General features: G+C 24.8%; 1 protein-coding gene across 1 annotated transcript; it reads right to left on the bottom strand.

Annotated features, from left to right (window-relative positions):
• Positions 1-15,143: 15,143 nt before the first annotated feature.
• On the bottom strand, positions 15,144-17,090 carry GO595_007295 (ARF GAP-like zinc finger-containing protein; the record flags this gene model as incomplete). Its single annotated transcript, XM_067920744.1, has 1 exon — positions 15,144-17,090. The coding sequence occupies one exon, from the start codon at positions 17,088-17,090 to the stop codon at positions 15,144-15,146; it is 1,947 nt and encodes a 648-aa protein (XP_067772814.1).
• Positions 17,091-24,410: the final 7,320 nt, after the last annotated feature.

Genomic DNA, 24,410 nt, shown 5'->3' with positions numbered 1-24,410 from the left:
ATATTCATATCAATATTATCATTTTTTAATAGTAATTTTATGACTTTAACATGTTCATTTTCAATTGCTTTTATAAGAGCTGTTTTCAAATATTTAAAGAAACTCCAAAAATAATTTGGAAATATAAAAAGATTCATATAAATATTATATAATAAAAAGCATAAATTTTTGGCATTAATATCAATACTTTTTTGTTTAAGTAATATTTGAACTATTTTTTTATGTCCATTAATAGATGCCCACATAAGTGGAGTAAAATATATTGAAAATACTTTCCAAATTTTCTTTTAAATCACAAAATTGTTAATTGAAATATTAATTAATCAATTGAAACATCTTTTATATTAATATTAATCCTTTTTTGTTGAAGTAGTATTTGAACTATTTCGAAATAACCTTTTTCTGATGCCAATATAAGTGATGATTTATTAATTTAATTTAAATATGTAATATATTATGATATCATTAAAATTTTTTTTGAGATTCGTTATTATTTAATATAATATCTTGTGAATTAATATCAATTCCTTTTTGTTCTAGAAGATTTTTTACTATTTCGATATATCCTTCTTCTGTTGCACATATGAGTGCTGTTTTAATAATTTAATTTAATTTCCATATTTTTTGATGTTATTTCAAAACTATATTTGAAATATTTTACATTTTAATTAGACATTTTTCACATTAATATCAATTCCTTCTTGTTCAAGAAGTAATTTAACTATTTCTGTATGACCTTTTCCAGATGCAAACATAAGTGCTGTTCTGAATAATTTAAATAATTTCCAAATATTATTTTAAAATATATAATAATTAAAATTAATGTTATATAAAATAAAAAAAATATTTTTGGTATTAACAGCAATTCCTTTTTGTTTAAGAAGCATTACGATTACATCTGTGTGACCATTACAAGATGCAAGTGTTAATGCTGTTTCAAATATTTTAAGCATTTATTGAATCAAACTTTGAAATCCAAAATTATTCAAATAAATATGAAAGGAAAAGAATAAATATTAACAGTATTAATATCAATTCCTTCTTGTTCAAGAAGTAATTTAACTATTTCTATATGACCTTTTCCAGATGCAAACATAAGTGCTGTTTCAAAAAATTTATATAATTTTCACATATTCTATCAAAATATTATAACGATTAAAAATAAAATAAATAAAACAAATAAATATCTTTAGCATTAATATCAATTCCTTTTTGTTCAAGAAGTAATTTAACTATTTCTATATGACCCCTCCATGATGCTTCAATAAGTGCTGTATCAAATAATTTAAATAATTTCCAAATATTATTTTGAAACACAAAATTATCAAAACGAATATTAAATAAAACAAATAAATACTTTTAGCATTAATGTCAATTCCTTTTTGTTCAAGAAGTAATTTAACTATTTCTGTACTACCTTCTTCAGATGCATACATAAGTGCTGTATGAAGTAATTTAAATAATTTCCAAATATTATTTTGAAATATAAAATTATTAAAATAAATTATAAATAAAACAAATAAACACCTTTAGCATTAATGTCAATTCCTTTTTGTTCAAGAAGTAACCTAACGATTTCTGTATGACCATATTTAGATGCATAAATAAGTGCTGTTCTAAATATTTTGAATAATTTCCAAATATTATTTTGAAATACTATATTATTAAAATAAATTTTAAATAAAACAAATAAATATCTTTAGCATTAATATCAATTCCTTTTTGTTCAAGAAGTAATTGAACTATTTCTATATGACCTTTCCATGATGCTTCAATAAGTGCTGTATCAAATAATTTAAATAATTTCCAAATATTATTTTGAAATACTATATTATTAAAATAAATTTTAAATAAAACAAATAAATATCTTTAGCATTAATATCAATCCCTTTTTGTTTAAGTAGTAATTTAAATAATTCATTCTTACCATTTTCTATTGCAAACATTAATGCTGTTCCAAAAAATTTAAAGAATTTTCAAATAATATTCTGATATAACAAATCATTTACATAAACATTAAATGAAAGAAATATATAGTTTCCTTATTAATATCAAAAATATTTTCAGCAATTAAGTAATTAAAAAGTTCTTTATTATTATAAATGGATGAAATATCGCAAATATTTAATGTAAATGGATTTATTTTCAGGAAATATTGTAAAATGAATATATTTCCTGTTTCCAATGAAGTATTGATTAAAAATTTAATGATATTCATTCCATTTTTTATCAAAAATAGAAAAATTTCATAGTTATGATATAGAATGCAAAACCTTCCTAAGTCTTCCAAATTATGAATTTTTTCACTTTTGTTTTCATAAAGATAAAAAAATATATCATTTTTGTGAAATTTTATTGATATTTCATACGAGCCTTTAAATGATGAATGATTTTGTTCACATAAATGAATGATTTCTTCATTTCCACCTGCAATTGCATATTTGCCTATATAATTTGTTTTAGCACCATTTATAAGTAAATATTTAAAACATTTGACTGCTGAAAAAAATGCTGCATAATAAATTAATGAAACTTCTTCATTAATAAATGAACATCTTTCATAAAGTGATGGTTCGATTTTTTGATTAATGTTAAAATCACTTTGTGATGTTATTTCTTGAAGTTTTTCTATTTCATCATTTCGAATTATTTTTGCAATTTCATTTGGATTATGTCCTTCTTCAATGAATTGCTTATGAAGCTTAAAATCATTTTGTGAAAGTTTTTCATAATTATTTAAAATTTCATTTTGAAATTTGGATTTTGTTTTACATATTTCTTCTTTTGGAATGCATTGAAGAAAATATAATGAGTTTTGAATTACAGTCATTTTTTCTTTAATTAACTTATTTTCATGTAATTTATAAAGAATATGATAAGATTCTTGTGTTTTAGTACAAATTAGAAAATATTCAAAAATATTTATAATTTTATTTTTTGTTTCTTTATTTTCTTCTTCTTTGATTTGAAATTGTCTTAAAAATTCACAAATTATGTTAATATTATAATTTCCTGATATATAATATACATATATAATTTGACATATTAAAAGTTTAAATGAAAAAGGAAACTTATTATTTTCGAATACTAATATTGATTCAACTGTTTTTGAAATATTATTTTCATTCACTTCAAAAATAAGCTTTTCGATTTGCTGTAATACTTCTATAGTGAATTCCGTTTTAACAATTCTTTTGGTTTGTACTTTTTCGTGTGAAATATTTCCTCCCAATGTTAAAAATAATAATAAACGGTTAGTAGAGAAAATTTGAATTCATGTGAAAGTATACTTTGTAAAACTCAGAAAATTATCTTCAAATTCCTTAATGAGTTTAACTGGAAATGACACAAAAATTGTTCTTGCTGATGTTGGTGTACAAATTATTGCGCCAAATTAATAAATTGAAATTGTTTAAAGAAATAAGCGGTATTAAATGTTGAGACAAACATCAAATGAATAAGTCTGTTGTATTAAATAAGTCGACCAAATAAACGGTCTTTTCAAATCAGAAAATCAATTTTTTTCATTTTCCACTGTACTAAATTTTAAAAAAAATATAAATAAATTAGTATACACATTCTATTCAATAAAATTATCTTAACCAAATTTTGTTGTATTATTTTTTATGAGCAATATCCAAAATTTCAAAATGCTTTTTTGGGCTTTAGGATTAAATACAAAAGTTTAACTTCAATAAATATATAGAACTAATGATAATCAATATTAATTTATATAATTTTTCTAGAGTTTTCATTCTGTTTTTAAGTTATACAAGATTTTCAATATCTATAGATCAGAGCAAAAATTCAAAAATCTGTCTTTGCAATTTTATATAATTTATTTGTTCTATGAATAGGATAATTCTTGAAACAATTTATTCATTATTGGATACTCTGGTCAAAGAAGAAAAAATAACTTTTTGAATCGATTTTCGGTTACAAATCCATCAAGATCCGTTCCTCCACGAGTGAGCGATACTCACAACAGGAATCACAAAATCAAACAGAAGATAAAAATATTGTAAACATTTTTTCAACAATTCTTGTATATACTGGTTTAGATGTGGTTAATTGATACATCCAGTCTTCGCTTAGATGACCGTTTGTGTATTGTATCGTACACGAATTTAAATGGAAAGTGACTAAATTCAAAGGAAATTTTAAAAAAATTATTATATTTTCATAAAAATTTGTATATGTTAAAATCTGATATGTATTAAATACATTACAAATAATTTTAAAATTAATAAGAAATCCATAAGAGGGAGAGTTGGTTGACAGTGTCTTTATTAAGTGGATAAATGATTTCCAGGCAGACGACCGTTAAACGATAGAATTTTTTGAATTGGCTCTGGATAAACGGTATTCTCAACTTTTTGAATGCATTAAACGCTCATCTCAAAAAATTCTATCGGTTTAATGTGGTGATCCACATAATTTTATTCAATAATTTTTTTATTAATTATAATTTTTTTTAATAAATAACTTAACAATTTTTTGGTTATCTTTTGAAGATGCTAAATCGAGTGCTGTTTCAAATAATTTAAATAATTTCCAAATATTATTTTGAAATATTATATCGTTTATTTGAATTTTAAATAAATTTAATAAATAGTTTTAGCTTGAATATCAATTCCTTTTTGTCCAAGAAGTAATTTAACTATTTCAGCATGACCATTTCTCGATGCTTTCATGAGTGCTGTACAAAATATTTTAAGTAAATTCCAAATATTATCTTAATATATCAAATTATTATAATAAATATCATATAAAACAACAAAAATTCATCTTTAGCATTAATTTCAATTCCTTTTTGTTCAAGAAGTAATTTAACGATTTCTGTGTGACCATTTTTAGCAGCAAACACAATTGCTGTTTCAAGTATTTTAAACAAATCCTAAATACACATTTAGCACATCCAATTGTATAAATAAATTCTAAACAAAATATGAAAATAATATCTTTAGCATTAACATCAATTCCTTCTTTTCCTAAAAGTAATTTGGCTATTTCAGTGTATCCACTTGAAGATGCCTTTATAAGTGCTGTTTGAAACAATATGAATATTTTCCAAACATTATTAAGAAATCCATTTTAATTAATTTAAACCTTGAACAAAACATTCAAAAATTTTTGGCATTAATATTAGTTCCTTCTTTTTCGAGAAGTATTTTAACAATTTCTTTATGACCATTTTTTGAGGCCCAAATTAATGGTGTTTCAAATTATATAATAAAACTTTAAATTTTGGCTTAAAACCCAAAGTAACTCTAAATAATATCGATTATAATAAATAAAAATCATCTATAACATTTAAAGCAATTCTTTTATGTTCCAAAAGTAATTTAACTATATTTAAATTACCATCTCTAGATGCAAAAATAAGTGCTGTTTTAAATATTTTGTGTAATTTCCAAAAATTATTTTGAAATATTATATCATTAAAATAAATTTTAGGTAAAGGAATAAAATATCTTTGGAATTAATATCAATTCCTTTTTGCTCAAGAAGTAATTTAACTATTTCTGTATGACCATAATAAGATGCCAAAATAAGTGCTGTTCTAAATAATTTGAATAATTTCCAAATATTATTTCGAAATATAAAATAATTTAAATAAATCTCAAATAAAACAAATAAATATCTTTAGCATTAATATCAATTCCTTTTTGTTCAAGAAGTAATTGAACTATTTCTATATGACCTTTCCATGATGCTTCAATAAGTGCTGTATCAAATAATTTAAATAATTTCCAAATATTATTTTGAAATACTATATTATTAAAATAAATTTTAAATAAAACAAATAAATATCTTTAGCATTAATATCAATTCCTTTTTGTTCAAGAAGTAATTGAACTATTTCTATATGACCTTTCCATGATGCTTCAATAAGTGCTGTATCAAATAATTTAAATAATTTCCAAATATTATTTTGAAATACTATATTATTAAAATAAATTTTAAATAAAACAAATAAATATCTTTAGCATTAATATCAATTTCTTTTTGTTTAATAAGTAATTTAACTATTTCTGTGTAACCTTTTTCAGCAACATATATCAAAGGAGTTCTAAATAACTTAATTAATCATTATCAAATATTGTATGAAAGCATTGAAATTTTACAAAAAATATTTACAGAATTAAAATTGATTTCTTTTCTATGTTTAAGAATGATATATTCCACAACTTCAGCATTCTCTGATTTAATAGAATAAATTAAAATATTTTTTGGTATTTTCTTGTTATTATGAAGAAAATACATGAGTAGATATATATTACCTATTTCTGCTGATTTTTTTGATGATAGATTCATTGATTTTAGTTCCTTCTCCTTCTAAAAATGATAGGATTTCATAATTTCCACTCATAACACAAAATTTTTATTAAATCTTCATATTTCAGATAATTTTTATGAGGTTTTGTATCATGTTCCTCACACAAATTATCCATTTTATTTTCATAAAGATAAAGAAAAATATCATTTCGGTGAGATTTAATTGCTATTTCATAAGACCCTATAAATGATGAACCATTTTGTTCACATAAATGAACAATTTCTTCATTTCCACCTGCAATTGCATATTTACCTGTATTATTTACATTTGCTTCATTCATAAGTAAATATTTAAAACATTTAACTGAAGAAAAAAATGCTGCATAATCAATTAATGTAACATTTTCTTGATTAATAAATGAACATCTTTCATAAAGTGATGGTTCAATTGTTTGATTAAAGTCAAAATCATTTTGCGATGTTATTTCTTGAAGTTTTTCTATTTCATCATTTCGAATTATTTTTGCAATTTCATTCGGATTATGTCCTTTTTTAACATATTTTTTATGAAGTTCAAAATCATTCTTTGAAAGTTGGTCATAATTTTTTACAAAAGTTGAACAAAATCGATCACCACATAACCATTCTTTGTTTTCAGTTGTAGTTTTGTAATGAGCAAAATATTTTGAAGGAATTATCTTTGTAATGTTTGCATCAATTAAATTTTGTCTAATCATTTGCTCAGTTAGATATAGAGCTTCTTGAGAATTATTTTTTATGATATAATTAAGGAATATTTCAATAATATTGTATTTAGAATTAATTTTTTCCTCTTCTTTCTTTTGAATTATTTCTAAAAATTTAAAATACGTAGTACACTTATTTCTTTGTGATAAAAATGCATAATAAATTAAATTATTTATAACAAGATTAAATGAATATGGTAAATTAAAATCAAATAATTTTATTGTATGTTTAGCTGACAAATTTATATTTTCTTCTGTTAGATTCATTATTATTTGTTCAAGCTTAGAGAATAATTCTAGTTTTATGTTTTGAGGAAATATTTTTTCTTTTTTACTTATATTTGTTTTGCGTTTTCGCATGTTCTTCCAGATGATATGTGCGGTTTAAGTCAATAATAGTTTATTGAAAAAGTGTATTAAGTTTCCCAGATCACAAAAGAAGAACTAAAGATCTTCAATTTTTTCTAATATTTTCATTAATATAAACATTTAAACTTGTGTGTTGGCCAAACGTTTCGATTGTTTTTAGTTTTGATTTACGATATAATTTTTAATGATAATTCGACCAGATATGAATTCAATTTTCAATAGTTTATGACAAAAATACAATCTTCAACAAAATAATTTTCTTCTTCAAGTGAAACAGGCTTAGATGCACATGAAACGAATCAAGCAGACATCACCCGGATTTCTTTTTCTCCACCAGGAGTCCAAACTTGCCAAATCAGAGGTAGCTTAATCAAATTTTTCACGCTTTATATCATTCATTCCTTCACACAAAATTCGATTCAAAGCGGAGGTATGTTGTTATCACAAAATAGTGAAAGTAATATTACATCAGAAGATTCAATGGAAAATCTTTTTTTTAAAGATGAAGTAAAACGAAGATAATTATTTCATGAAATTTTATATGAAAAATATTTTTTTTTAATAAATATGTATAATTCTATAATTATTATATTATAATATTTTTATATAACATATTGTATTCAATAATTATTTAAAATATAAAATATATTAATTTCATATTTATACAGTATCTCGTATGAGTAAAGCACACAATCGATTGCCGAAGAACTCAAATAATAAAGAATTTATTTTGCAAATCTTTGAAACAAAAACAAGAATATATTTGAAACAATTTATCCATTAAACATGTTTAACAAATTATAAATATTTATATATTTTTTATGGATTGAAATTGCCATGTTATTTTATATATAATCTACAACATTAAATATATAATAAAATTTAGAGGTTTTTATGGATCCATAACATTGAATTCTATGTGTTAAAAAAATTATAATTGAACAAGTTGAAATAAGGAAAATGTTTGAATCCACATCATTTAATATGTTCTAAAATTTGTTCATATAAACATTCACTTACATTAAAACATACTTTCAGAGAGGAAGGAATAAATTTATGGCGCTTCTGTTGGCGTATATGTGTTTGACTGACTGTACGTATTCGATGGTGTGAAGGCATTCGATTGAGAATATGTGTTTGATTGCGTAAATGCTTCTGTTGGAGAAAATGTTTTAGAAGGAGTAGCTGTCGGTGATTTAGAAGGAGAAGCTGTCGGTGATCTTGATGGTATTGGAAGTGGAAATGGAATTAAGAGAACTTCTCCAACATAAAGTGTGTATGGGTATGCTTTCATGTTGCATTTTGCAAGATCTTTTTTCTTCAATATCTCTATATTACGAAATCATCCAAATGTGAAAATTTAGCAAACAATTTTCCTCATTATTATGGATAATTTAACTCTGAAAGCTTTCCAATTTATTAATATTAATATTTTTTTCAATGAAATAATAATAATTTTTATGTTTCCCACTTTCTAATGCAAATCAACACTTTTGTTTTATTTATTCTAAAAAATATTTTTCATCTATAATCCTTTTCATTGCCAAAGTTTCGGGCAAAAATAAAAAATTCATAATTATCAGATATTAAAGGAAGTTAAAACTCAATGGTTTTTTAAAATTATTTTTTGTTATTCTCATCAAATACAAAAAAGGGTAAAAAGAGATATTGAAATCTATTGGCTCATTCAGTATCATCTATTGCAAAAATATCTCTTGCATAAGAAAAGTTCTTTATTCTCTAATTTATCACTAATAGGCTATCAAATTTATTGTTATTATCATTTTTCCAAATAATGTCATATTCTCCCTTACATTTTTGTAGGCATTCCAAATCTTGCTTCTTTTTTCATTTTTTCTTTTTGAATTCAAAGATGATATATTTTTTTATTTAAGTTAACAAGTAATGCCACTTTTTGAGCAGAGCTCAAAAAGTGTCTCCGCCATCTAACTAATATTTTTTATAAAAATTTAATCTTAATATTAATTAATAATGTAATTCACATGACAATTTGTATCAACTTCGAGAAAACAATAATTAAGACAATATTATATTTCATTCAAAAAACATTAATATTTCAACTACAGATTACGCACAAAATCAATAATAACGAAAACAAAATCATGGAAATGATTGAAGTTAATATCTAAAAAATAACTTAGATCAATATTCTTATAAGCAAGAAGAAAAGGCTCTAATTTATAAATAATCAATTTTTCGCATTCTTTTTCTCTCTTTAAATTCTGAATATAATATTACAATATAAAATTAAATAGCTATTCATGGTTCATTTATTAATCTTAAAAAATATTGTTTATTAAAGAAGATATTTTTGCTTTGTTTTGAGGTTCAATCACTTTTTCTTTAAAATGGTTAAACCCATTTTATAATGAACATGGATCATAATTTTAATATCAACTCCTTAATGTTCAATAAGTAATTTAATTATTTCTAGATTACCATTATTAGATGCTTTCATAAGTGATGTGTTCAATGTTTTGAATAATTTCCAAATATAATTCTGAAACATAACATTAATTACCACCTTTCGATCGTGATCTGTATTTTTAATAAGTCGAGTTTCTGTGAGAGATAATATAAATAATGTCAGAAGAAATGTTAAACCATATTTAGAGATTTAAATCAAAGTTTAATCCAATTATTTTGTTCTTAGATCAAAAAAATTATGCATCAATCAACGGGAAAATCAATGTACATCTATATAATTGATATATCAATTGATTGATATATATAATAGGACAGAAATTATTAAACTATCATTATTAGAATAATCATTATTATAAAAAAAAATGATTTATAGGGATATTAATAAAAATTCGAAATGATCAAATTCAACAAAGAAAAGAAAATCTTATTTAAAGGTGGTTTACTAAATTGAATAGAAAACGATTAATCGATAAAAGCATAAACGGTCTTATAGGAATTTTTTATCGAGAAATCTCGTGGTTGAATGTAACACTCACGATTAAAAATAAACAATATTTCTACCTAATGATGTACTTATTGTTTATTGAAATATTAAGATTTTTGCTAAAATATGACAGATAATTAAATTTTATATTAAAATAAGATGAAAAAAACGTTCTATTACATTTTTATAAATTTTCCTTATATATGGTTCTGAAAAAGAAGAAATTGTAGAAAATTGAAAAAAATGATGAACAAATGATCATAAAAGAAAAATTCAATACTGAAATTAATATGAGAAATTCCATTTAATAATGTGATAACATATTTTCTGAAATTAATATAGAATCCAGAAAAATAAGAGAGAAAAAACAAAAAACGCAAAATTCATTAAAAAACACATCAAAAAATTGAATTCAAATCGATCAAATTGCATTCAATTTAAAAAAATAAATTTTAAAATGAATAGAGGGATAGATATAAGTGATAAAACAAAACAAAATAAAATATATAATTACAAAATCAATCGAAATCAACGAATAGAGAGATATTGAAAATTTGAAGATAAAAATTTCAAATGCAATTTGTTAACATATTTCAATAAATATTAATATTATACTCTGTTTAAAAAATTTATACATCCATGTAATTTATTTTATTAATAATAAATTGGATTTAATCTATATAATTACGAAATAAATATATTTCAGACCCTATTTTATTATTTTGACGTTTGGGCTTATTTCGATGGATTTTAATCGTATTTTTGGAATTTAAACAACATTATTAAAATAAAAAATAAAGATAATTACAAAATATAAATCCAAGTATAAAGCTAAGATAATTCATTAATTATAATTTTGCATTATCGAAAAATTCGAATTTATAGATTAAATATGAACAGAACTTATGAATAACCAAAAAAAGTTAAAAACAGATAAATATTTATTTATATTTTAGAATTTGTAATAATGTAATATAACGATTTTTTCATCTTATTTTAATATAAAATTTAATTATCTGTCATATTTTATCAAAAATCTTAATATTTCAATAAACAATAAGTAAATCATTAGGTAGAAATATTGTTTGTTATTAATTGTAAGTATTACATTCAACCACAGAGATTTCTTGGAAAAAAATAAATTTCCGGGGGAGACCGTTTAGACCGCAGTCCCTTAAAAACAGTGAATAATAAGATAAGAAAAAAATTAAGAGAAGAGAAAAAAGAAAAAAATTGCTTAAAAATGAATCAAATCATTAGAGATCGCTGGTTGACATGATATAGTAAAAAATTGGCAGCGCGAACAATTAGAAAAAAAAAGTGCGTAAGTAAATCATTTAATTCGAAGATGAAACTTTTTCTAATAATAAAGTTTTCAATATTGAATGACGATACATGTAAAGAATAAACATCAGAAAAAATAACTGAAATTTTCTAGGAAAAACTGGAAGCCGCTCCGATAGATGAAATTGAATGATAATTTTCGAGGAGAAATTACGGTTAGAGTGTCAACCGTCTGTTTTGTTCTTATATATTATAAATAATATTCAAAGAACAAAATTTGGCGGTTTTTTAAACGGCTTTGTTGCCCTTTCTGTTTTTCTAAAATGAATCAAAATCAATCAGCAACATCAAATCAGAAATCTCAAAAGGAGTGGGAAACATTTACAGCGCTCAAAAGCATAATCTTTGGTTTGAATATAGATAATTTTGCTCAATCATCAAATTTTATTATCAGCAAGTTTTGTTAAGAATATCCATTATCTTATGATATCATTATATTCCGAATGATATATATATATATCTTCTGATTGATAGTAATAATTTTGATATATATTTGAGATTATTACAAGAAATTGAAAAATATGAAGAAAATAATAAAATCGGCTCAAAAATAATAAATTTATTTTCTCAATTTCTACTTAAAGAAAACACACAAGAATCATTTTATTTACTTAATTACATGATTAAGCATAATTTACTTGAATCAAAATTCATCAAAAATACATTTAATCCATTTTTTGTTCATATTAATCAAGATAAATCAAATGAATATAAATATTTATTTGATCAAGAAAATATTGCTTATGAAGAACTTTCAAAGAATGATTTTGAACTTCATAAGCAATTAATTGAAGAAGGAGTTAATCCAAGAGAAATTGCAAAAATAATTCGAAATGATGAAATAGAAAAACTTCAAGATATATCATCTCAAACAAATTATAATTTTGATCAAACAATTGAACCATCACTTTATGAAAGATGTTCATTTATTAATCATAAAAATGTTCCATTAATTGATTATGCAGCATTCTTTGGATCAATTAAATGTTTTAAATATTTACTTATGAATAATGCAAGTGTAGAAAACACAGGTAAATATGCAATTGCAGGTGGAAATGAAGAAATCATTCATTTATGTGAACAAAATCATTCATCTTTTGAAGGTGCATATGAAACAGCAATTAAATTTCAACGAAATGATATCTTTAAATATCTTTATGAAAATAAAATTGAAGATATTAACAAATTAAAAAAAATTCGGAGAAAAAATGTGTTTCATATTTTAATTATGAAATTTTTGCATATTTAGAAAAAGAAGGAAAGAAAATTAATAAAAATATCATTAATAAAGCAGCAAAAATTGGAAATATTTTTCTTGTAAAATATTTCCATAAAAATAATCAACTTCCAGGAAATATTTTAGTTTTTGCTTCATTTTCAGGAAATATTGAACTTGTTACATACATTTTAAAGCAAAAAGGAATTGATATTAATGCTAAAGATATTTATTTTAAAAATTTTTAATTTCAAAATAATATTTGGAAATTATTTAAATTATTTCAAACAGCACTTATGATTGAATCTAAAAAAGGTAATATAGAAATCGTTAAATTACTTCTTGAACAAGAAGGAATTGATATTAATGCTAAAGACATTTATTCGTTATGTTCAAAATTTATTTTAATAAATTTGGATTTCAAAATAATATTTGGAAATTATTTAAATTATTTTATACAGCACTTATTTGGGCATCTAAAGTAGGTCATACAGAAATAGTTCAATTACTTCTTGAACAAGAAGGAATTGATATTAATGCTAAAGATATTTATTTGTTTTATATAGAATTTATTTTAATGATTTTATATTTTAAAATAATATTTGGAATTTATTTAAATTATTTCAAACAGCACTTATGATTGCATCTGAAAATGGTCATATAGAAATAGTCAAATTACTTCTTGAACAAGAAGGAATTGATATTAATGCTAAAGATATTTATTTGTTTTATTTAATATTTATTTTAATGATTTTATATTTTAAAATAATATTTGGAATTTATTTAAATTATTTCAAACAGCACTTATGATTACATCTTCAAATGTTCATACAGAAATAGTCAAATTACTTCTTGAACAAGAAGGAATTGATATTAATGCTAAAGATATTTATTTGTTTTATTTAATATTTATTTTAATGATTTTATATTTTAAAATAATATTTGGAATTTATTTAAATTATTTCAAACAGCACTTATGATTACATCTTCAAATGTTCATACAGAAATATTTAAATTACTTCTTGAACAAGAAGGAATTGATATTAATGCTAAAGATAAAATTTATATTAATAATTTGAAATTACAAAATAATATTTGAAAATTATTTAAAATATTTGAAACAGCACTTATGATTGCATCTGAAAATGGTCATACAGAAATAGTCAAATTACTTCTTGAACAAGAAGGAATTGATATTAATGCTAAAGATATTTATTTATTTTATTTGAAATTTATTTTAATAATTTTTTATTTCAAAATAATATTTGGAATTTATTTAAATTATTTCAAACAGCACTTATGATTACATCTTCAAATGTTCATACAGAAATAGTCAAATTACTTCTTGAACAAGAAGGAATTGATATTAATGCTAAAGATATTTATTTGTTTTATTTAATATTTATTTTAATGATTTTATATTTTAAAATAATATTTGGAATTTATTTAAATTATTTCAAACAGCACTTATGATTACATCTTCAAATGTTCATACAGAAATATTTAAATTACTTCTTGAACAAGAAGGAATTGATATTAATGCTAAAGATATTTATTTATTTTATTTGAAATTTATTTTAATAATTTTTTATTTCAAAATAATATTTGGAAATTATTTAAATTATTTCAAACAGCACTTATGATTGCATCTGAAAATGGTCATATAGAAATAGTCAAATTACTTCTTGAACAAAAAGGAATTGATATTGATGCTAAAAGTATTTAATGTTTGATTTGAATCATAAACTATAACTCGAATTCGAATGTCCTTTTGATTAAATATCGATAATGTACTTACTTGATTAATAGGAATTGGATTAGTCACAAAAGCATTTTGTAAAACGTCATCTATTTTTAATGAATGATAAACAATTCGACCATTATCAATAGTGATAATACCAAAACCTTTATGTTTAAGAAGATCTGATGCAACAACTTCAAGCATTCCATTCGTATGGATGAATGTTGTTTCACTTGGATGTGTATGACCTGTGATAAGCATTGAACAATTATTATTCGTTATAATTTGTTCAAGTGTTTTACCTGTTGAAGATGTACATGTGTATTTATCCCATAAGTCTAATGGATAATGACAATGAATTATTCGCGTTTTCTTTTGGGGATTTTGAATGAAAAATTCTTCAATTCATCTACTTTCATTAAATAGTTTTACTAAAAATAGTTACATTTATAATCTGAAGTCTTTAAACACTTTAAGACTCATTAACAAAAAACATTTTTTCGATCGTAATTTTTTTTACTGGAAATCCATTGCTCCAAGTAAATTAATTGTTGCATATCTTTCAAGTTTGGTATTCTTTGTATCATTGCTTGCTTGCCACGACAAAGGATGTGGTGGCTTTAAGTTTGTAGCATGCTGTTCCATATTTTTCTCATTCCAATAAGGTAACATCATTGCTATAATTGCCTGGTTACCATTTTCCTTTGCTATTTGATATGGGTGTACAATATGTGAAGCATTTGGATTACAACCGCATTGTAACAACACTTCGACTGCATCATTATTATTATAATAAGTTGCATAAGCCAAAGCTGACCATTCTTCATCTAAAGCATTTAAGTTATCTGTATTCAAAGCCAACAACAAAGTAATCAACTGGTTACCGGCTGAGGCTGCTTCGTGTAATGGGGTATAACCGTTGGTCGGATTGATTTGACGCTTTTTCATGTCGCAAATGCACGAGTAAACTTTGAGAACGTTACCATCTCTTATCGCTTCGTGCATGTCATAGCTTTCGCCGTTGTTGGCAAAATATGACATCTGCAAGTACTTCTTCCGGATATACTCTTCTCGTTTCTCTTTCGTAACGCCAGGGTTGATTTTCTCGCTCCCAACGTTCTTCTCTAATATGGAATTAGCATTAGAATTACCAATCGCTAAAAATAACTTATTGGTGGTGGGATCTAATCGATCTAAGGTTAATGATCGAACTTTAGAAACTGATGTGGTCAATGATCGATGAACTCCACTACAATTGATGCAGATGCAAACTCCCCAATTGATGCAACACCAAACTGGATTTGGTGCACCGCAATCTGCACAAACACAATTACACTCGACCGATAATGGTGAGTCATTGCTAGAATCTTTCGTAAATGTAGTAGTTTCTTTGATATCTTCCCCACTATGATCTAACAGATATTGAATATTGTTTTGGATGACTGCGATCCATTCGTTCATGTCCCATTCAGTTAACGCCTGTAGTACATAGACTTTTTCTTGCGATATGATCGTGAAACAAAATCGGCGTTCTGGATCCTTAATAGGTTTAACTGTGGTCAATAACAGGGGTAAGATACCTTGTGGCTTATCACTGTCTTCTGTTCCATGGAAATATGATAATGTATGATTTTGACATATGAAATATCGCTTTTGCCAAGATTTGGTAAAACCACTGCCTTTCTTCCATAAATAGCCTTCGTGGTTGATGGCAGGGGTGTGTGTAAATGAGACTTTTAATCGCTTCCAATATAACGTATAATATCCTTCGAGTGATTTTCCAAGAATATCTGTGTTCTTTTCAAAGTTGTTGACTTCATCAGAGGAAACTGGAAGTGCAAGTTGAAGATTTGAAAAAGAATCTTTGGCATCATCAAAACTAAATAAACATTCTTTATATGCCAAAGCAACGAGATTAATAAACATAAGCATGGTTCCTGTGATTTCTAGTAACTTCTTTCGTTCAACATAGTCGAGACTACGGTTAAACATGAAACTGGAATAAACAGCTTGCCAATGTGAGGCCATCATACGGGCTTCTTTCTCTTCTTGATCAGCACCGGGCTTTTTCTTGTTGATTTGAACGAACTGTTCAACAAGTTTGTTATATGTATCAATGCAATGTGAAACTCGACGATTGTCTTCTTCAACTCGGCCAATATCTTTTTTAATAAAAGTCTTCAAAGAGGTAATGATGTGTTGATCAACTTGGTCATAATGACTCTTTAAGGTACTTGAAAATGAAATAAGTAATTCTGATATGCTTTGTAATGCAGGATCGGATTTAAATTCATCGTAACGCTGGAATGTGCCGGAAAGTTTTTCCATACACTCGCATAATTGTCGACCACATTCAGCATAATGTTGAAAAGTCTTTTCTGTGGCAGCAACATGTTCCTTTAACTCCATAACCATATCGTACCGATGTAACAGAGTGGACATATGGAGAGGAGATAGGTTCATGAATTCAAACTGTTTTTCCATTTCTTGATCTGATTTCTATGCAGTCAAATTTTTTACTTCGAACAAATATCGATTGAATTTGTTTAATCCGAAAAAGTTATCGGATAAATTGAGAAGAAAAATCATCAAATCCGTTGCAATTTAAAGCAAACTTTTAAAATTTTATTCAAATATTATAATCAAATGTTTATGTTGCGCATTTGATTTGTTAGATTTCATTTTCACATGATTTTCTCTTGAGTTATTGTTGGAGATATTTTTCTATTGTCAGCCGTTTTAAACTATTGAATTTTCTGCGTCACATCGTTATTAGCGGTTGCTTTGAAATGTTCTCAAACTTTTTCGTTTGACGGCGGTAATTGTGGGAAAGTGAAGAACTGTGTAGTCAAACCCTGGCAATTGAAAAGTTAAACCGAAAAAATACTATACATTACTATATAATTCATTCTGTAAAAACGATAGAGCTTTTGAAAACTCATGAAATAAACCGACATAATTAATATTCATTATTATCATACATTCGAATTTCATTCACGAAAAACATTAACCAAATTTATCAAAGATAAATTCCAATACAATATTAGAATTCTAATTTTTAATATATTAAGTAAATTATTTTTATGGAAATATTTTACAAGAAAAATATTTCCAATTTTTGCTGCTTTATTAATGATATTTTTATTAATTTTCTTTCCTTCTTTTTCTAAATATGCAAAAATTTCATAATTAAAATATGAAACACATTTTTCTCCGAATTTTTTTAATTTGTTAATATCTTCAATTTTATTTTCATAAAGATATTTAAAGATATCATTTCGTTGAAATTTAATTGCTGTTTCATATGCACCTTCAAAAGATGAATGATTTTGTTCACATAAATGAATGATTTCTTCATTTCCACCTGCAATTGCATATTTACCTGTGTTTTCTACACTTGCATTATTCATAAGTAAATATTTAAAACATTTAACTGAAGAAAAAATGATTAAAGAAAAAATTATTCATTTGAATAATTTGGAATATTTTTTTAAAATTTTGAATATATTTTAACGATCTTTAACTACATTTCAAATTGCACAACAAAAGTATTCCATCAAAATTGTTCATTTCCTTGGTGAAAAAAGTACAAACGAAAATTTTAATTTTGGTTGTATTCTTCTTTAAACGTCAAATCTTCATTTTTATTACGAAATTGAAACGAAATTTATATTATTAATAATCAATATCAAATGTATAAGATATTTTAAAACTTATAATAAATCAAATTATGAATAACATTATTAAAAGTGCATGATAAATTTAAATGATCAAATAATTCCAGAGTTTTAACAACTGAGACTTTAAGATGATTTGTAGTTCAATCAAATATTGTTTTCTTTAATGAAATTAAAAATGAATATGTAAATATAAGCATTTAAACAATAGTTCATTTGCAGATAAATGACATTTGATGTGAAAAATACAAGCAGGATGTATGAAGTAGAACAAATTATGGATCATAAACATACTCAAAGCGGAATTAAATACCTTCTAAAATGGAAAGGATATCCTGTATCGGAATCCACTTGGGAAAAAGAGGAAAATCTAAATTGTCCACAAATTCTTGAAAATTACTGGAAATCAAAAAAATCAAACATTAAAAAAGGAAGTGAGGCTATTGAAATTATTGGTGTTGCAAAATATAATAATAATTTAGTATTCAAAATAAAAAATAAAAAGGGAGAAGTAAAAATCAAAACAAGAAATAAAATGCTTGAACACCATTATGATGCTTTAATAAATTACTATGAATCCAAATTAGAATGTTTCAAAATTAATCAATCTCCTACCATTAAAAAAGAGCCCCAAACAAATCCTACTCAAAAATGCGTGGCACCATCAGCACAGGCTCTTCAGAAAACCCTCCAATCAATAATAAGAGAGACAATTCAAAAATCGTCATCTCCTTCAAAGGGCAATATTCCAAGTCCGCAGAAACAACAAACAAATTTACTTTCTCAGATGAAATCAAACACCTCTTCTCATAAAGATATAAAAGTAGATCAATTAAAGATGTAAAATAAAAATTTTGATAAAGTGTTATAATTTTTTTTTCTTTTACCAAACCAACCAAGAACATTATCATAATCAAAATAAAAATTAATTCCGAATTGACATTTTTTTCTGCTTTTGCCAGTGCACGTTTAAAAAAAGTGTTAAATTAACCGCCACTTTACAATCAATTCGACTTTTTCAACGATTAGATAGATTCGGTCTCTTTTACATTTAATAAAATGAGATCCCTCTTTTACTTATTTTCACAATATACTTGGGTAATAATCATAATAATCGTCCTTTTAATTGGTGTATTTATGCCAACCACAAAAACCATAGACCCAATTAAATCATCTACTACAAATATCGAATGGAATGATGAATTAAATCCTGAAATTATTGCCAGCTTTGCAGATACACATATAAATCATGAGGTATCATCAAGAGCTCAACATTTTGATATGGCATTAAATTATTCAATGAAATGGGAGCCATCCAGTGTCATCATTACAGGTGATTTAGTTGACAACAAACCCACAGAACTTAGTTATCCCAAACAAAGTGAAGAAGATTATCTTAATTATCATTCTGTTATTGATAAGTATAACATCAGCAAAATCCTTATTGACATTGCTGGTAACCATGATGAATATCGTATTTATAACTATGAATCCAAGCATCATTATTTTCTTAATTATAGTTCTTATCTGAAAACTTATAATTTAGCTCAGAAAGAATTTTATGTATCAAAATATGAAACAGCTCAAAGTGAAATTATTTCTATTTCACCATTTCGTTATCCGACCATTAATGCCAAGTATGGTATGTGGATATATCCTCCACATGAAGTATTGGATAACATTGAAGAATTTTTCATTCAAAATCCCCAAACGAAAACGCGAATAATTCATTGTCATTATCCATTAGACTTATGGGATAAATACACATGTACATCTTCAACAGGTAAAACACTTGAACAAATTATAACGAATAATAATTGTTCAATGCTTATCACAGGTCATACACATCCAAGTGAAACAACATTCATCCATACGAATGGAATGCTTGAAGTTGTTGCATCAGATCTTCTTAAACATAAAGGTTTTGGTATTATCACTATTGATAATGGTCGAATTGTTTATCATTCATTAAAAATAGATGACGTTTTACAAAATGCTTTTGTGACTAATCCAATTCCTATTAATCAAGTAAGTACATTATCGATATTTAATCAAAAGGACATTCGAATTCGAGTTATAGTTTATGATTCAAATCAAACATTAAATATAAATTATCAAATTAATAACGAAAACACAACCAAAAAATTGAAATTTAATAGATATATAAATACAAATAATACTATTTCTTTATATTCTGATAATATTAATATAAAAGAAAATGGTATTTATAATTTAAAATTCTTTGGAGATTATAACTATGAAATGACTTTTGTTATTGGAGATGAAATTCAACTCAATAAAGAAAAAGTTTTGGGGTGGCCCAACTTAACGTTCACCTCCAGAATTGGAATGTTTCTTATTGTGTTCCTTTTAATGTTGATAGTAATCCCGTTTAGGACTTTTATCCCAAAGTTTCAATATGGACAAATCTTAAATTCATGGATAGTTGAAGATGGTGAAGAAGAAAGTCGTAAGTTTGGCTCAATATTTTTAGGCTTCTTTGCAATGAACGAACGAATTTCAAATCTTCCAACATGGCTAAGAATTATTTTATTTATTTTATTAATATATCCTATTGTATTACCAACTTTTTTTGTTGAGGTTGATGGTATTATTGGTATTTTATGGGCATATGGATTCATAATGAGTGGAAAAAATCATTTTGATGTCATGGGTCAAATCATTGTATTTATATATTATGCATTAGTTGCTTTGCCTACTTTTGTCTTTGCTTCTTCGTTTAGTGAGTTTTTGGCAAAAAGTTGGTCGGCGATTTTCACCATTGACTTAATTGTTTTTGTGTGTTGTGACGCTGCTGTTGCTTTTATGGGGTATTATTTGTTTAACGAAATGGTTGACGCATGGGGCTGTTTGACGAGTCCATGCTTCTCGATAATACCTCTCGTTATGATTATTATATTTACCGTTGTTGCTTGTAGAAGAGAAAAATATCTGGATAAAGATATGTTCGTTGCTTTCAAAACCATTCTTTGATGGAATGGTTATGTTGAAACATATTTACATATTTAATTCATCAAATAAAAATTGTTCATTTTAAAGATTTTATGCTTCTATACGATTACAATATACAAGAACAAAACAGAAAGTTGACACTTTAACTGGTTTGTTCATTTTTCTTGTATTATATTAAATATAATTTGTTTAAGTTTAATAATTTTTTTACAACAACAGAAAGTAAATTTACTTGAATTTTTACTTTTACTTGATGCCACACATCCAGAATTTTTCTTAACGTTTCAAAAAGTGTTAGGTAATTGTGCTCACATATCGTCCTCTTGGTTGGCGGTTACTTGTATTACAAAAATCAATCTCTTGTGTTGAAACAAACTTTTTGGGTGCCCATTTATTCAAAAATCCATTCCTTTGATGCTACAGTGCCGGCCACAAAAATTTGACCATTGGAAGCTAAAAATTGTCCACTTTTTAACGTTTTCTAAACGTTTTCTGCCAGGACGTTAATTTTCATCCATCGTTCATTAAAAATTGCCCACTTTTAACAGTCGGAGACTAGAAAATGTCATATTCCTTCAATAAAAATTAAGTGAAAAAATTGATATTTTGATTATTATGAAATTTATTTTGAATTAATGATGATTTTATATTATTTTTTACGCAAACTGGAGAAAAATCCGGTACTTATGACTCAAAACGACCTGGAGCAATTCTCTCAGGTCTCGAGAAACTCGACAAGAAGAAATACGTTTATAAGTTTCAAGCCTTTCTAAAAGGTTATTTAAATACAAATCATTCTTGTTCTATTATTTCTTATTTCCAAGCAATTCTTGTTGTAGAAGAAATTATTAACTCAATTAGATCACATAGTAATGAATATTCAAACATACTAGTTAAAGAAATCATCGATCAAATGGAAAGTACTAAATTCTATAATTTTATTATACGACTGAAGAATTTAATTCAAAAATGGGACTGCTGGATGAATTCTTTTCTTCTATTCGATGATGGCAATTTTCTTGTTCAACAAGATGTTCATGAATTCTATCAATATTTTATAAATTCATTAGCAGAAGAAACGAAGAATAATTTTGCTATGATTTTGAAAAAAACTATGGGTAGAGTGAGGTGGAATATTTATTAACTTATGATACAATGACATCTATGTTATTAAGTTTCGAAACTGGAAACATTTTGAGCAGTATCAAAAAGTATTTTCAATCAGAAATTATTGAAAATTCAAATTATATAGCAAAAATCAGAATCAAAAGATGTCCTAAAGTTTTAACGATCAATATAAATGAAATCAATAACACAAAAAATACACAGCGAATTCAAATTCCATTATTTTTTAATTTGAGTAAATATATGGGATGAAAATTATAATTTGTATGAGAATTACCACATTAATGTGCCTCAGAGCTTTTCGGGCAACTATTGTTTTGGAGTTGACATCGCGATCTAATATACTATTTTTATTTGTTGACGAAGCAGCTGTGACTTATTTGCCTCATGCCATAAATGGGAGATCTTTGATTGGGGTAGTTCCAATTGTTGAAGGTGATTTATCTTGTAGGAAGCTATCAATTTTATCTTGTGTAATACCTGGATTTGGAGTTATTAGTAGATGGTTTTTGAAAAGTGTAACAGGAAAAGATTATGCTACATTTATAAGAGAAATCTCAGATCTTGTACGAAGATCAATATGTAATGGATTAACTAAATAATTTCAAACAATATTTTGAAACATTAAATTATTAAAAAAAATATCTCTAGTATTAATATCAATTCCTTTTGACTTTAAAATGTATGTAACAAGTTCAATATTATGAGTGCTTTACATGAAACAATAAATTTAAATTTAAAAAGAAATCGCAGAATTCCCAATGTTATAAAAAAAGGATCAATTTTATGGTGATAGAAACTGTTCAAATCGATAAACGACATATCAAATTAAAGCATAAATTTAATTCTATGACATGCATTCATTATGTTTATTTAAAAGTGTCTTCATAATGTTTTAAAGTGGTTTCTTTGATCATCACTTTAAAAGATAAATTCAAATATTTCTAAGTTGATTTGAAAAACCACAACAAAACTACAGACTTTCTAATGTTTAACCTGAGATTTTAAACTTTTGTGATGGTCGATGTATATTTGGTGAAGGAATATTACTTAATTTTGCTAAAGTATATTCCAAGCTGAAACATGAAAATCTTTTTTTTCTTCAGCATATGGATCATGGTGAAAGGATTTAGAACTGATGCAAAGCTTATTACACCTATTCAAAAAGAAATATTACAAATACAAAAAGACAAAAGCAAGGAAGGAATGATTTACCAATGTGATAGAGAAGTTTTAAATAATGAAATTATGATCAAAAAATTTAAAAGATTTAACAATAATTATAAAGTTTTGATCAACAACTTATTTTTAAATTCAAGGCTTAATAACAAAACTGCAACAATGGTACGTCATGATTTTAAACACAAACAAAATTATCAAAGAACATATTTTTCAAGCAATTTGAAAAAAGACTTTGAAATCAAGATATTTGTCAAAAATGGCATATCTGAGGGAACCTTGAACAAATACTATGAAGATATGTCTTCTATAAAACGTGAATTTTCACATTTTTTGATGATGCGAAACTACAACAAAGAAACCAAATATTTTCAATGTTTTACTTCATTTAACCTTCATTTTTTCAATGACATTTTCGGTTATTTATATCAAATTTTATCAGAAAAACAATTTTAGTTCAGAAAATATTGACGGCCAAATATATATTGAAAGCAAAAGAAAATAAAAAATTGTTGTTATATTTTTCACAAATTATTATGAAATATTTCATAAAGATAATTCAACACTTTCATTCACAAATTTAAATGATTTTAGATATTTATTAATATCAAAATATCACGAAATATATAATTATCAGTGAAAATATTTATTCAATTCCAAGCAGTTCATTTTCAGAATGGCCTTCAGTTGTTTTAGTGAATTTTGGTAACTTAGTCACAAATATTGGAGGTTCAGTGTTTTCGTCATATTTTAATTTAGAAACGATTATTTTTGGAGAAAATGTTACAACAATTGGTGGTTCATCATTTTCATTGTGTTCATCAATCAA

This window comes from Histomonas meleagridis, assembly GCF_020186115.1.
Source record: "Histomonas meleagridis strain 2922-C6/04-10x chromosome Unknown contig_51, whole genome shotgun sequence".
NCBI classification, from domain to species: domain Eukaryota; phylum Parabasalia; order Tritrichomonadida; family Dientamoebidae; genus Histomonas; species Histomonas meleagridis.
The sequence above is the reverse complement of the archived record's forward strand: the minus strand, read 5'-3'. Positions and strand labels throughout refer to the sequence as shown.